The sequence below is a fragment of the Temnothorax nylanderi genome, unplaced genomic scaffold (assembly GCF_030848795.1).
Source record: "Temnothorax nylanderi isolate EJ_2023f unplaced genomic scaffold, tnyl_v1.0 TNYL_tig0359_pilon, whole genome shotgun sequence".
Classification (NCBI taxonomy): Eukaryota; Metazoa; Arthropoda; class Insecta; order Hymenoptera; family Formicidae; genus Temnothorax; species Temnothorax nylanderi.
Window position 1 is genome coordinate 87,582 of NW_027249421.1, and position 14,928 is coordinate 102,509.

Below are 14,928 nucleotides of genomic sequence, written 5' to 3' on the forward strand. Positions count from 1 at the left end.
TACGGCAGGTAACCTGCCGAAACTCCGTTGGTCACATGGGTACCATAAGCAGCGTTTACAATGTTAATAGCGAGTTCGCACAATATACAGGTTCCGAGATATTTGATTTGACACTTCAACCCCGTTGACCTTTTAGCCCCGGTCTCCCCTACTCGATAAATTAAGTTTCCCTTAGCTGCGGCGTATATACCGGAGTTACCCTATACCTTATATACAACATATTTTTTAAAATTGCTAAAATTCACACCGCGATTTCTTGTAAACGCTTGAGAGTCGCATCGTACAGCATCCTGTTACTTCTATACGAATACTACATTCCTGCAAAAGTTCGGCAAAATCAGTGACCTGAAGGGTCAGCCCTTCCTTGTAAGATATATTTGTAGACATGCTGTATAATAAAGTTACTTAAAAAAGACAAACTCAGAAGTACCTCTGAGTCAAAGGAGAAATGAGACAAATCATTTTCAGCGTAGCAAGAATATTTAAAATGATCCGGGGATAGGTTCTTTTTGTATAAGAATGTCTTTCAGAATGTATCGGATCGGTCGCTTATGTATTTCGTGTTTGCCACTTACAAGGGAAGGGTCAACCCTCGGGGTCACCGATTTTGTCGAAATTTTACTAAAATGTAGTATTGATATAGAAGTGACAAATGCTGTACGGAGACGATGCGCTTCTCAACCGTTGCCGAGAAATCGCGATGTGAATTTTATCACGCTAGTCCAGTCGCCAGGTCGATTGAGCATTTTTTTCGAGGATGATGGCTTTTGTTAATGTTTTTTTATGTTTTTTGGGTCGTAGAACAAGAATCTGTAAATAGTTTTTTCGTAAGTCGATGCAATAAAAAGTTATTAACAATTTATTTGTTTAAATTGCCCTAGCGATCACTATACATCCTATAAAAAAATGAACTGGAGAAAATTTGTTCCTCTTTTCACGACGAACAAAATGGCGTTTGAATTTTTCCAAAATCTTGATTATTGACGGAAATATTTCAATTTTTAGGTAATTACTGCCTACGCGTCGCGGCGTAACCTATAGGCGTGCGCGCTCGCGCTCAATTGTACCACATGAGTTTTGCTCCTTTAATTATAGGCGTGTTTTTGGAAGTTCAGAGTTTTTCAATTGTTTTAACGATACAATTGAGCGCGAGCGCGCACGCCGCGACGCGTAGGCAGTAATTATCTAAAAATTGACATATTTCCGTTAATAATGAAGATTTTGGAAAAATTCAAACGCCATTTTGTTCGTCGTGAAAAGAGGAACAAATTTTCTCCAGTTTATTTTTTTATAGGATGTATAGTTTGATCGCTAGGGCAATTTAAACAAATAAATTGTTAATAACTTTTTATTGCATCGGCTTACGAAAAAACTATTTACAGATTCTTGTTCTACGACTCAAAAAACATAAAAAAACATTAACAAAAGCTATCAACCTCGAAAAAAATGCTCAATCGACCTGGCGACTGGACTAGCGTGCTAAAATTCACATCGCAATTTCTCGGCAACGGTTGAGAAGCGCATCGTCTCCGTACAGCATTTGTCACTTCTATATCAATACTACATTTTAGTAAAATTTCGACAAAATCGGTGACCCCGAGGGTTGACCCTTCCCTTGTTAGATGTGCCTCAGTACCAAAAGAGAAATAAGATAAATCATTTTTCAAAAATCGGTCCAAAAACATTCTAAACTTCAACCGGCTATAATAATATTAGTAATAAATTGTAAAATATAAATTATAATATTAAACATCGACCAGATTTTAAAAATAGCTACTGATTACGTTACGTACTTCCTATCGATTCTGCGTCATCTCTCTCCGCCGATGTGTCATTACCAAAGTTTTTCAAGTATTGGCCATTAGTGCGATCATGGTACAGTTTTCTCTCAGCAATAATCTATGTAAATACAACATTAATGTTTCTTCAATAATTTAAATAAATCTACATTAGCAATATGTTGTCAACATTTATGAATTATCTTACAATATTATCTTACGTTTCTACGACAAACATGGAATATTTTTTGTAATTTTTCAAAGTAGATAATGTCTAAATATAATATTAAGTAGCATTTTTACGTACTCGTTCAGTAAATCCATGTAATACCTTCAAAACCTTTTTTTGTTCTCTACCTTTTGGAGTCAACGAGAACATCCAATTGACGTGAAGCCATTGCCTGAATAGTCTAAGCCATAATTAATGAATGTTGGGCATGCTATTTTAAGAAGACTATAACTTTATAAAATAATTGTTTAATTTTTTTATATACTCTTACAATTAGTCATATTTTAGTAACCATATAAAAAGAAAATACGGTAATTATACAGAAAGAGGGTAACCTTATGGATGACCTTGACCTTGATATACGGTGTCAAGGTTACCCTCCTGAGACCTTCAGAAGGTTTTAGCCGTTTTTTATTAAAAAGTAATTAACAAAAAAGTTTGAGAAATATAACAGTTTGTGTCAGTGCTAAGGGAAGTAATTTGCTGATATGTATGTATAGATAGTACATATATAGACGGGGAAGTGGCTATGCCCTTCTCTCTGCAGCAGGGGGGGGGGAGTTCGCGTGAAAAATTGAAAACCCGACCTGTACAATAATAGACCCCGTTTTGCCCTATAGGCAGGAGTGGAGTGGGGTGGACTTCGCTTTAATCTAATCAAAGGTCTATCATTGTATAGTTCAGGTTTTCAACTTTCCACACGAACCGATGTTTACCCCCACCCATCCCTGTTTGCGGGGAAGGAGCGGCCCCTCCAGTCCCTCCCACGCCTTTATGTGTACTGTCTAACACATATATCCATAAATTACTTTCCTTAGCACTGACACAATCTGTTATACTTTTTAGTTACATTTGTTAAAATCTTCTTCTTTTTAATAAACAACGACCGCCGGCTAAAACCTTCTGAAGATCACTCAAGAGGGTGACCTTGACATCATATGTTAAGTTTGTAACGATGCGCTCCGAAACGCATCGTTCCCGACGAACATCAGCCGGATGCCGCCCGACCGAATGTCCGCCGGGCGGGACAAGGCACGGTGTGCCCTTTTTTAATTGTATTATCTCGCGTATAAGTCCGCGAACGGACTTACCGCGGCAACCGACTCGGAGCGCCAAGCGGTGCCGAAACCGACCGAAGACCGCCGAACGCAATCGCGGCGTCGGGACGCCGTAATTTCCGACCGCTCCGCCGCTCCATCCCGGCGCTCGCGATTGCCGTTGCTCATACCCTCGCCACTCCGAAACACCGCCGCGGGTATATAAACGGGCGATTGTTGCTAACAATCAGATTCCGCCGTGAACCAGCAACCGATCCGACCGATTCTCCGCTGCTCACGGATCCTGAAATCCTGAACTCGAGCACAACCAGGAGGTAGAGAGTTTTCTCTGGCTCCGCCAAGTGAAGCATCTGGGCGGGTGACTCGATCTTTTACGATAAAACCTGTGATACCGGAGTGAACCAGGGTAAGAGAGCTACTCTCTACTCGCCAAGGATCTTGGCCACCCGGTACCGCCTCCTGCCTAACGCATCGGCGCGCCAGGATATAAAGAGTTCGTCTTTATATCCGCTAAGGATCTTAGCCGCACGATACCGTTCCCGCACACGCGATCCTTGCCGCGTACGACCACCGCCGCGCCCGGATTTGCGCTCCCGCACCGACCGTCACCGAATCCGCACGCCGTATTCTGCGAGCCCGCGCGCCCGCCAATCCGCGTTCTCGAGTACACATATCGCTGCCCCGATATTCGCGCTTTCGATCTCCGCGATCTCTCTGTATGACATCCGCGTATATTCCCTTGTATATATATCTCCGCTTTGATATTCGCGCTTTCGGTCTCCGCGATCTCTGTACTACGTCCGCGTGTTCCCTTGTACATATACCTCCGCTTTGATATTACCGCTTTCGACTTCCGCGATCTCGCTGTAATACGACATCCGCGTATCTCACTGTATATATTCCGTTGCGATATCCGCCTTCAATCTCCGCCTTCAATCTCCGCCTTCGATCTCCGCGATCAAACTTATGTATTCTCGATCTCATTAGAATAAACTTTTTTGTTTTAAATCAGAATGAGTTAATCCGCCAATGTTAATTTAAAATTTTTAATTTAAAATAGGATTTTTTTGTTTTAACCGAGTCTTGTGTCTTTCTCCGCGCCTACTCCGAACCCTAACCAGCCGCGAGCTAGATCCGCGCTTTGGAAGCTAGGTTGTTTTAAGGTCAAGGTCATACATGAAATTGCCCTCTTTCTGTATAATTACCCATTACACTTCTTTTAACTATTTATTGTTAAATTTATTACTATTTATTTTTAAATAAGCAATTTAACAGATAATATCATGTAATTTTAAACTTTTTAATTATTTACCAAAAACAAATAATGTTTTATATTAAATATTATTACTTATTTCTTCATATAATTATAGGGGAGACGGGACTATAAGCCAAGGGTAGATAGACTAACCGTCAATAACTTCGCACAAATGCCCGCCCAATTATGCTAAAATTCATTGTAGAAACAAGCATTCCTCCTCTCTCAATTGCGCTAGACACATGTCGTTATAGTGTAAGGTAATTATTTCGAAAAACTTACACAGCACGAATATTCTTGAACTTGACATTTATTATAGAGTGTTAATTCCTGAGTAAAATGCTCTTTGAATCAGGTGTCGGTCTCTTATAGTCCCTGAGATATTTCAAGTTAAAGATATATAATAAAAGAGTCCATATCTAAAACAAGCATGTAAAGTCGATACTTGAATCTATTGAAGTTTATTGTTGTCGCATTTCCGCGATGCCGATTGGTTCTCTCGCTGCGCTTACTTCATGAACAGCTGTCATCGTATATTTTGACAGTTGTGTGTATCAAGAAGTTTATAGTGTAATAATAATAGTATAATGTTAAAGTTAAATAGGGCGCGCGGAGCGCGCGTCTGTGATGTCTAGTATGAATAAAAATTATTGGGAAGTTGAAACCCGAACCGAAAAATACTGTCCAGAGAACCGTCCACGCGAAGATAAGTCCACCCCACTCCATCCCTGCTCATAGGGTAAATCGGGGTCTATCATTGTACAGGTCAGGTTTACAACGCGAATCGATGTCCACCTCCCCCCCTGCTGCAGGGAGAGAGACATAGCCCTCTCCCTCCTACATGTGTACTGTCTATACACACATATATCAGTAAATTACTTCCCTTGGTACTGACATAAACTATTATATTTCACAGTTATATTTGTTAGTCACATATATCTTTAACTTAAAAAATCTTAGGAACTATACCCTGACGAAAATAAGAAGTTTTATAAAGCGTTGACAACCGTTCGATGGGGGTTTTTTGAGAGTTTATACGCTTTCAAACTTTGTAAGAACGCTTACACAACGCCGTGGGTTTTGAACGCTTTCAAAACGCTTATGAAACGCTATATATAACGTTTCGTGAAAATGCTGCAATGTTGAGGAGACGCTTTTCAGAGCACGTTTAGTAAACGCTAATTCACTTTCGTGCAGAGAGTTTGCTGTCAGACTTTTTAAACGTTTAACAAATGCTTTTCCCAACGCCGTAAGACAAACGTTTTCCCTCCATTCAGCAAACACTTTTTCAATACGGCGAATTGTAGGGCGTTTACGCAAACGGCTTGGAAACCGCCTAAGAAGTGCTTTTCCCGACGCTGTAACACGAGGGTTTTCCCTCCATTCAGCAAACGCTCTTCCAACAACGCCGCTAGGCGGCACATCTTTCTCGCGTTTGAAATACATCCAGCCGCGTATATAAGCAGACCCCCTGCAAGGCGAAAAGCAGATTTGGTTTCAAAATCTCATTATCGTTAATAAAAATTATTCTTTTAACAACAAGAGTAAACGCTCGTTAAACGCTCAATAGAGGCTGCATGCAGTTTCCAATGATAAAAGCCAACGCCTATTAAATGCTTAACAGAGGATCTATAAATGTTTCAAAGAACTCTCAGCAAATGTTATACGTCATGTAAACGCTGTGCAAACTCTCAAAAACGTTATATACAAACGCCTTTCAAACGCTACAGCGTTGCAATTTCCGCTCTACGAAATCTTTACTGACCGTTTCTAAACTCTCAATGAACTCCCGCAACCCTTACAGAAAAAACACACAAATATTGAGTGTTTACACTTAAATTTGAGTGTTAACACTCAAATTTGAGCGTTAATACTCAATTTTGGGAGTTTACTCTGAAATTTTGGTGTATACACTCAAATATTGAGTGTTTATACTTAAAAGTTAAGTGTGCACACCCAAAGATTGAGAGTTTATACTCAAATTGAGTGTATAGATTAAAAGATTGAGTGAACACTCAATAACTGAGTATTCACATTTAAGTTTGAGTGTAAATACATTTAAAAGTTTACTCTCAACACTTGGGTATGACACTCTATAGATGAGTGTAAACCCTAAACCTTAGAGTGTTATTCTGAAGATTGAGTATTCTCAAGAGATGAATGAATATTCATCGAATATTCGTCGAATTCTTCCCTAAATTATTTTTATTGTTTTTTATTCAAAACTTTGAGTAGGGGAGACCGGGGCGAAGTCGGGCTCGGGGCGGAGTCGTTTTTGCAATTATCTCGAAATCTGTATGTTGTGTGAACTCGCCATTAATAGTGTAAAGGCGGCTTATGGTGCCCACGTGACCAACGGAGTTTAGTGAGGTTACGTGTCATGTTGTGATTGTTATCGAAGCAAACGTGTTTTCGCAGGTCGAAAGTGAAATTTCTTCCGCGTCAAAAGTTTGTAATACCTTCAGTATTATTGTCTCTCCAAATCTCAAAGTAAGCGATTCTAAAGAGTAATGCATGCTGAACACGAATCCAGTGTAGTTTTTTTATTTTCATTGATTTCTATTATTTTATAAGCGACCAAACCTAAAACTTGTGTTCGGGGCGAAGTTGTGACCAAGCCACCGGGGCGGACTCGTCCCGATGATTTCACTCTATTTTCCGTTGCAAATGCGTCATTGTATTCCTCAACTGCAAGAAAATGGTACGCTCGAATACTTTTAAGTATTCGAGCATTTCCTAAAACGCCGCTCCGAGGCAGACAACTCGTAAAGGACGAAAACGAAGAACGACCGCCGTCCTTACTGACTCGCCTCAAATGAAGGAATTGGTGACTGACCAGGCAGAGTCGAAGCGGAAGAAAGATGAGAAATCTGCTACAAGGAAGAGAACGACAAAATCGACCATTACCACTACGCCGAAAAAGAGAGGCCGGCCAAAAAAAAAATGCCACGCAATCAGAACCGCAGCCTTCGACGAGCAGTGGGCAAAAAACGGAGTCAAGAAAATTAAATAATATGTGCTGCGTATGCTCGGACATGATAGAAAACAGAGCCGACGAAAAACAGTGCATTTCGTGCAGGCGTAAGGCACACAACGAGTGCGTGCGCTCGTCAGACTCTGTTTTTAAATGTTTTAACTGTTTCAATGATACTGATAGCAAAAAAGAAAATTGATTTTCTTGACGAAATTATTATTTTTCTACTAAAAAACATTGAATAAAGTGTATTCTATTATTTTTTATTATCAAAATTATGTATTTTTATTTAAAATCCAGTCCGAGAATGAAGACACGACTCCGCCCCGGGGGTGTAACGACTCCGCCCCGGGAATTTTGACTTTTCGATTTTTGCACCTTTGTCGTTTTTACTCTATACCGGTTGAACAAAGCGACGTAGACCAAAAATGCCTGTAAAATTTTGTAGCTAAAGGTTCACTCTTTACACACAATGGTATATTATATTTTACTAAAATAATTTATTCTGTAAAATCTTCTGTATGTTGTGTGAACTTGCCATTAATATTGTAAACACTACTCATGGTGCTCATATGACCAACGGAGTTTAGTGAGATTATATGCCATGTTGTGATTTTCATTAAGGCAAACGTGTTTTCGGAGGAAAAGTAAAATTTTTTGCGCGTCAAAAATTTTAAATATTTTAAATATTATTTTCTCTCCGAATCTCGAGATAAGTGATTCTGAAGAGTAATGCATGCTGAACACGAATCCAGTGAAATTATTTTACTTTCGTTGATTTCTAATATTTCATGAGCGATCAAACTTAAAATCTGTTTCCGGGGCAAAGTCGTCACCAAGTCATATCATGGAGGCTTCGGGCGAAAATCAAAGTCAAAGAAGCAGCAGCGTCGGATTTCGGCGAAGACTTGGATAATATGTGCTGCGTGTGCTCAGAGATGACAGAACAGAGCTGACGAGAAACAGTGCATTTCGTGCGAGCGTAGGGGACATAAGTGTGTGCGCTTTTCTTGTAATTATTTTCCGCCATCGTGTTTTTAATTAATGTTTCCATTTTTCTATTAAAAAATAATTAATAAAATGTATCCTATCATTTTTCATGATCGGAATTATGAATTTTCATTTAAAATTTAGTCCGAGAATGGAGTGACAACTCCGCCCCGGCAATTTTGACATTTCAATTTTTGCACTTTTGTCGTTTTCACTCTATACCAGTTGAACAAAGCGACGTAGACCAAAAATGTTCTTATAAATTTTGTAGTCAAGGGTTCACTCTTTACAACGGTATACCACATTTTACTAAAATTATTTGTTTTGTTGTTAAAAATCGGCACCGAAAAAATAGTGACGACTTTGCCCCGGTCTCCCCTACTATTTACCTATTTAAAAATTAATAATTAGTGGAAAATAATTATTAATTTTTTCAATAATGAATATTTAGTCTCAAGTAAATTACTTATTTCAAAAATTATTAATTGACTTAATATAATTTAATTATTGCAATTAAACGTGGTTTAAAAAAATAATTATGTTAATGTTTTATATATATTGTATATTTTTTTTAACTGAGACTAATTATACATTATTGAAAAAATTAGTAATTATTTTTCACTAATTATTATTATTTTTAATTATAATTTTCAGATAAGTAGTAATTCATTATTGACAAACTATTAATTATTTTAAGAAAAAATTTATTTCTGTTAATTATATTATCAATTTGCAAAAAGAAATTAATTCATTTTCGTCTAAATATTAACTTTCACGTAACTAGAAATTTTTTTCTGACAAATTACTAATTTTTTTAGTAATTGCTAATGCGTAATTCACTTCTACCTAAATATTATTAATTTTTACGTAATTAGTAATTTTTTTGTAACTTATTATTAATTTGCTAATTCAATAAAACTTCAGGTAAATATGTAGAATAACGGCACGTGTGTGAAGCTAGCATCTCAAGTGTTAGCATCTCATAAATAAACTGCAAATTAATTTGCATCAGTATAGTTCCACAGTTCCTGATAGGTTTTAATTTACTAATAGTTCTGATGAATTTATTATTAAAATCGCGTTTTTAAGAAATGAGATGCTAACTTCCAACAACACCTGATAGCATCTCATTGTATTTCGAATACATGATCATGGAGGAGTAAGATTCCATAGAGTTCTCCAGTCTAGACACATTCTGTCAATAGTTCTGACAATTAAACTTCGTAGAAAATAATTTATAATTACAAAACCCATCTGATCTCGTGTGTATAAAGCTGGCGTGGAAACTCACTAATTGTTGACAGTTCTAACTTTATTTTTAAAATAGTTATAGAGTTCTCTATGAGTTAAACAAATAGTTCCGACCGTTAAAGCAAAAGAATTAATTCGGACAAAAAGTTGACTGAGACGACAATTTCACGCTGCGTCTCAATTTGTCTTACAGCAGTTTCCTTACTATATCTCATCAGATTTTGATCTGTAGTTCTAGATGAGTTCTATAAGGAGTTCTGCAGTTTAAAACCAAAAACATCGATTAAAATAACGTAAAAACTAACGAATATAGTGTAACAAATATATCAAGTTGAACAATTTTTCAGAGTTCTGGCTTTTCCAAGATAGTTCTGTATAATTCTGAATACATTTATGCATTTTTTTAAAGAGTTCTAGGCACTATCAACATTGTATTTTTTTTTAAATTAATACTGCTCGGAAAGTGCATTTTAAGAGAGATAAAGGTAAGATGCTAGTCGATATTCGAGAGTTCTAATCATCGTAAAATATTTTTCATGCAGTTCTAAACGTATTTAACAACATTCTGAAAATCAGAATACTTAAAGAATGTATGATTAAAATAGAAAAGACCAGGCAAAATAAGACCAGATGGGAGATAGACAGAGAAATCCCACACAGCAAAATATATTACCAAGATATCTAGAAGATATCTGAATGACAGAATATCTGATTGCGCAAGATATCATAAGAATATCTCAGAGACATCTCCAAGATTATAAAAAGCCATGATAATTTTATCTCAGATATGATATCTGATTCTGCATATATATTGAATATCTATGCCTCATTTAAAAGATATGTTATATACAACACAAATAGCAAAAAGAAAAGAAGAATTCTTTTTAAATTCTCGATTTATGAAAAATTAATTTTCTTTCCGTATTTATTCTCTGTTCTAAAATAATTCTTAAGAGTTTAAAAGAAATTCATTTTTAGGTCACCAATTCTGAGTCCTTCTTCAGATATAAAAGAAGTTTTTTTCATAAGAATTCGCAATAAATTCAAAATTATGCTTCGATACTATTCCAATATTTTGCATTTTGCCATCTCTGTATGATATCTCGGAAGTATCACGAAAAATATTAGAGCCAAGTATCTCACAGGCTCGCCTTTTATTCTAGTGCGTAAGGATTTTTGCTTACGAGAAGGTACTGACGCATGCAGCTGCGTCGCGGCAGGGCATGTTACTAGCGCTCGCCCGAGCAAAAATTTTTTAAGTCCCCTCACGGCGAGTTGCTTTCGCGCCGAGGTCGTTACCTCCGGCGCTGCCCAAGTGAAAATTGGTAATTATATAGAATAACTAACACAGCTCGGACTACTTTGATTTTGACATATGTTGTCAAGGTCACTCTCCTGAGTGACCTTCAGAAGTTTTTAGCCGGCGGTCGTGTTTTATTAAAAAGTTATTAACAATAAAAGTTTGAAAAATATAGCAATTATTTTAAGTATTGAAAGGCATAAGCGACTAATATTATGTTTTTTTTTAAAGCAGAGAATACTTTATTTCGCGAGAAAGTCGCTGCTTTACTAAAACACAACATTTAAAGCAGTAAATTGTTGATAAATTGAAGTCTTTTTGTTAAAGCAGAGAATACTTTATTTCGCGAAAAAGTCGCTGCTTTACCAAAACACAACATTTAAAGCAGTAAATTGTTGATAAATTGTATATTGAATATATGTGAGTATTGGAAGGCATAAATGACTAATATAAATGTCGAAATAGTTTACGCATATACTTTCCACGCAAGACGAGTTGTCACATGGGTTCGTGGCGTGCTTTACGAGCTCGTTTGAGTAGAGGTGGTATTAAACAAGATAAGTTAGTCGATCATCTGTGTGAATATTTGTGGCGATATACAATAAACAAGCTCGTAAAGCACGCCACGAACCCGTGACAACTCGTCTCGCGTGAAAAATGTAAACACAGAACATAAACACAGTCAAAGAATTGATGCTTTCTTTCGTATTATGCGTAGAATGTATCCACTGTAAAATTAATACACACAATAAACACTGATTAATTTGGCACATCGTTTCGCGTGGAAAGTGTATGCGTGAACTATTTCGACATATTTATTAGTCATTTATGCCAATACTCAAAATAGCTGCTATATTTTCCAAACTTTTTCTTGTTAATAACTTTTTAACGAATAACGACCGCCGGCTAAAAACTTCTGAAGGTCACTCAGGAGGGTGACCTTGACAACATATGTCAAGGTCAAAGTAATCCGAGCTGTGTTAGTTATTCTATATATATACCTGAAAATTTTCTAAGTTTCCTCGCGGCGTGTGACTTTCGTCGGAACTAATTGGTACGGCGTCCAAGTCCTCTCAAATTGTTTTATTGGTTATAAATAAACTTGAGTTGATCTTTATAAAATATAAGAGCTAACTGTGAATCCATATATTTGAATGCAAATGTTGCAAAGATGTCTTTTTCAAAGATATAATGTGATATCGAGTAATGATGTTCTGCAGATATTTTGTGAATATCTGAAAATAAGATATCTCAGATTTGACTTAAAATTGTAGGCATAAAGATATCTGACTATATCTCAGATATATTTTGTTGTGTGGGATGTACTTTCGTAGGAACGGTATGTCCGGGAAAGAAATAAAAAGAATAAGAGAAGGAGAAGAAGATGTTACAGTTAGGTTAATCGAAAGAGTAATAGAAATTCAGAAACAGATACAATTTAATAGAATACAAGAGTCTAGGTTTGGGAAAAGATATAAAGAACTTTATTCAATAGAGATACCAGAGTATTTAAGAAAACTAGGAAAGAAAGATCATTAGAAAATTATAGCGAAGTTTAGATGCGGGAACGAAGAGCTGAGTAGTAATTTTTGGCAAGATCAGGAGGAAATACTTTGTAGAATATGCGAAAAGGAAGTTGAGACAATAGAGCATCTATCAAAGAGCTGTAGGGAAGAGATAAAAAGTAACATGAGCATGGTGCAATTACTGACGAGGAAGGGAGAACGAATTAGCTGGATGAAAAAGATTATTAAAATAAGAACAGAAAATAGAACTAAAGATCAAAGAGCGTTTTAGAGTAAAAACCATATTAGGGAAGAAAAGGACAGGCGTAGTAATAGGCGTTAAAGTATGTATAATCTTTATGTAATTCTGTGCATTCGCGGCGTCTTTTTTGTTTTTTGTTAAATGCGGACTGTGATGGCGATAAGGCATTATTGTAAAATTGTATTGTAATACCCTCTTTCAATGCCAAAAGGCAAGAAATAAACAGTTTATCTATCTATCTATCATTAAAGGTTTTAATTGCGTAAGATTGGATGCGGATTCTGCAGGCTCCAGAGGAGTCTGCACTCTCCTCAGAAATAATTTTCCATACTCTATTTGCGATCTTTCGGATCTCGCGCATGCCTCAGTGGAAATGATTGGAATAACAATGCCTTTTCAAAATCGAGAACTTTTTGTCTGCAACCTGTACCGTCACACAGGCCAAAATACCCCTGCCTTTTTTATAATAATTTTTTCAAATTTGCCAAACAATTCAAATACGCTTTACTAGTCTGAGACTTCAATGCCCACCACCCTGATTGGAACGACAGTAAGGTGGATAGTGCCGGTGAACGCATTGCCACATCTATAGCCGACAACGACTTGGTTATCCTAAACGACGGATCTCCCACCTTTTTCAATCTTTCAAGCGGCATCGACTCAGTGATAGACTTAATTATCGCCTCCGCCAATTTGGCTACTATCAGCATTTACGACTGTGAGAAAGATGGCGACCTGAGAAGCAGCGAATACCTCCCTATTATAACTCACATTAACGGATTATTGGATTCTAAAATCAAGTTTTCTCTCAGATTTAATAAGGATTTTCTCAAGGCCTTCGTCTCCCTTTTAGGGAAAATGAAGCAAAGAGTGGACGACATAGACGTCAACAATGCTCCCGCCGCATATGACCAACTTACTTCTATTATTAAGTCCTACATAATGGTAGCCCTCAAGAAGAATAATATTTCTTCCTCCAGCCTTCCTGTTAAGAACAAACGGCATCCAGCTCCATGGTGGAACGAGGATCGTGAGGCGGCCGTTAAGGCCCGCAAGATTGCCGCGAAGAATTTAAAAAAAAATTATTCTATTGAGAATTTTTTGAAATATAAAAGATCGGTTGCAGTAGCCAGGCGAGTCCTAAAAAAACAAACAGCTCAGAGCTGGAAAGATCTCTGTACTGAGTTTGACGCAAAAACTCCTATTCATCGTGTGTGGAGATTTGTCAAGGCGTTCAAAAACCGAAACCAAGCGACGCAATCCAACAACGACACGGCCAGGGAGGAAAAATTGGTCCAAGCGGCCGTTGAGAAGCTATGCCCGCCATCCTGCTCTCCCGAGGATCCCACTCTGGGAGAATTGCTCAGAGAAGATTTACTAAACGCTAAACGTCTTTCTTCCTGGCTGGACAATCCTATTACCATGGAAGAGATATCTACGGCTCTAAAGTCAGTAAAAATGAAGTCGACTCCTGGCTTGGACTAGCTCGACTACAACATCCTCACCGCTCCACCGGAATTTTTTTGGAGTAAACTCTGCGAGATGTTTAATGGTTTTCTTAAAAATGGTTCGTTCCCGGAGGACTGGTGCACGTCTCTCGTCATATTCATTCCGAAGCCTGGAGGTAAAGGGGTTAGACCCATTTCGCTGATCTCCTGTGTCCTCATTATGGAGAAGTGCATGTATAATCGCCTAAGATGGCATCTCGAACACAACGACCTCCTGTCGGATGTGCAGTTTGGCTTCAGAAACGCCAAATCATGCTTGGATAGCGTGATCGCTTTGATAAACAACATCAAGGCGGGTTTCCTTAAGGGAGCTTATACGGTTGTGGCATTCCTTGATATAGACGGCGTCTTTGATAATGTTCTTCCACGCATTCTGGTCAAAGACTTATCCAACATTGGAGTTCCAGCCCACTTCCGTAAATTTATTCTAAATTTAATCAGCAATAGACTCATTTATTATACTCAGAACGGCATAAAGACAGGCCCACTGCACTCTAGGAAAGGTACCCCTCAAGGCTCTATCTTAAGCCCCACTCTCTTTAATATCTACATTAAGGACATAGTTAAATTAATCAACAGAGGCGTCAAACTCCAACTAGCTTGGATTCCATCGCACCGAGGCATCTCGGGCAACGAGCAGGCGGATAAAACTGCTAAAGAGGCCACTAGGAGGGGTTACGTTCCCGATTTCAAAATCCCGCATTGCGTTTTCTACTCGGTTTCTAAAGAAACTCTTCGCAAACATTTTAAGGAGTACTTGCGTTGCTGCGGTTCGTATAAAGGCATCCCTTTTTATAATCATTTCCATTCAGGCAAAG

At 37.7% G+C, this 14,928-nt stretch overlaps 1 protein-coding gene across 3 annotated transcripts in view; it reads right to left on the bottom strand.

The window, feature by feature from the left end:
* The window catches only part of LOC139781746 (cytochrome P450 4C1-like), a 102,270-nt gene that overhangs the window by 17,284 nt on the left and 70,058 nt on the right, over nucleotides 1–14,928 (bottom strand). For all 3 annotated transcript variants that reach the window (XM_071720621.1, XM_071720623.1, XM_071720622.1), the window contains 2 exons: nucleotides 2,086–2,188; nucleotides 1,794–1,899 (listed from right to left, as the gene is read on the bottom strand). In XM_071720621.1, the coding sequence (XP_071576722.1) occupies nucleotides 1,794–1,899; nucleotides 2,086–2,188 (209 nt within the window). The remainder of the gene's footprint in view (nucleotides 1–1,793; nucleotides 1,900–2,085; nucleotides 2,189–14,928) is intronic.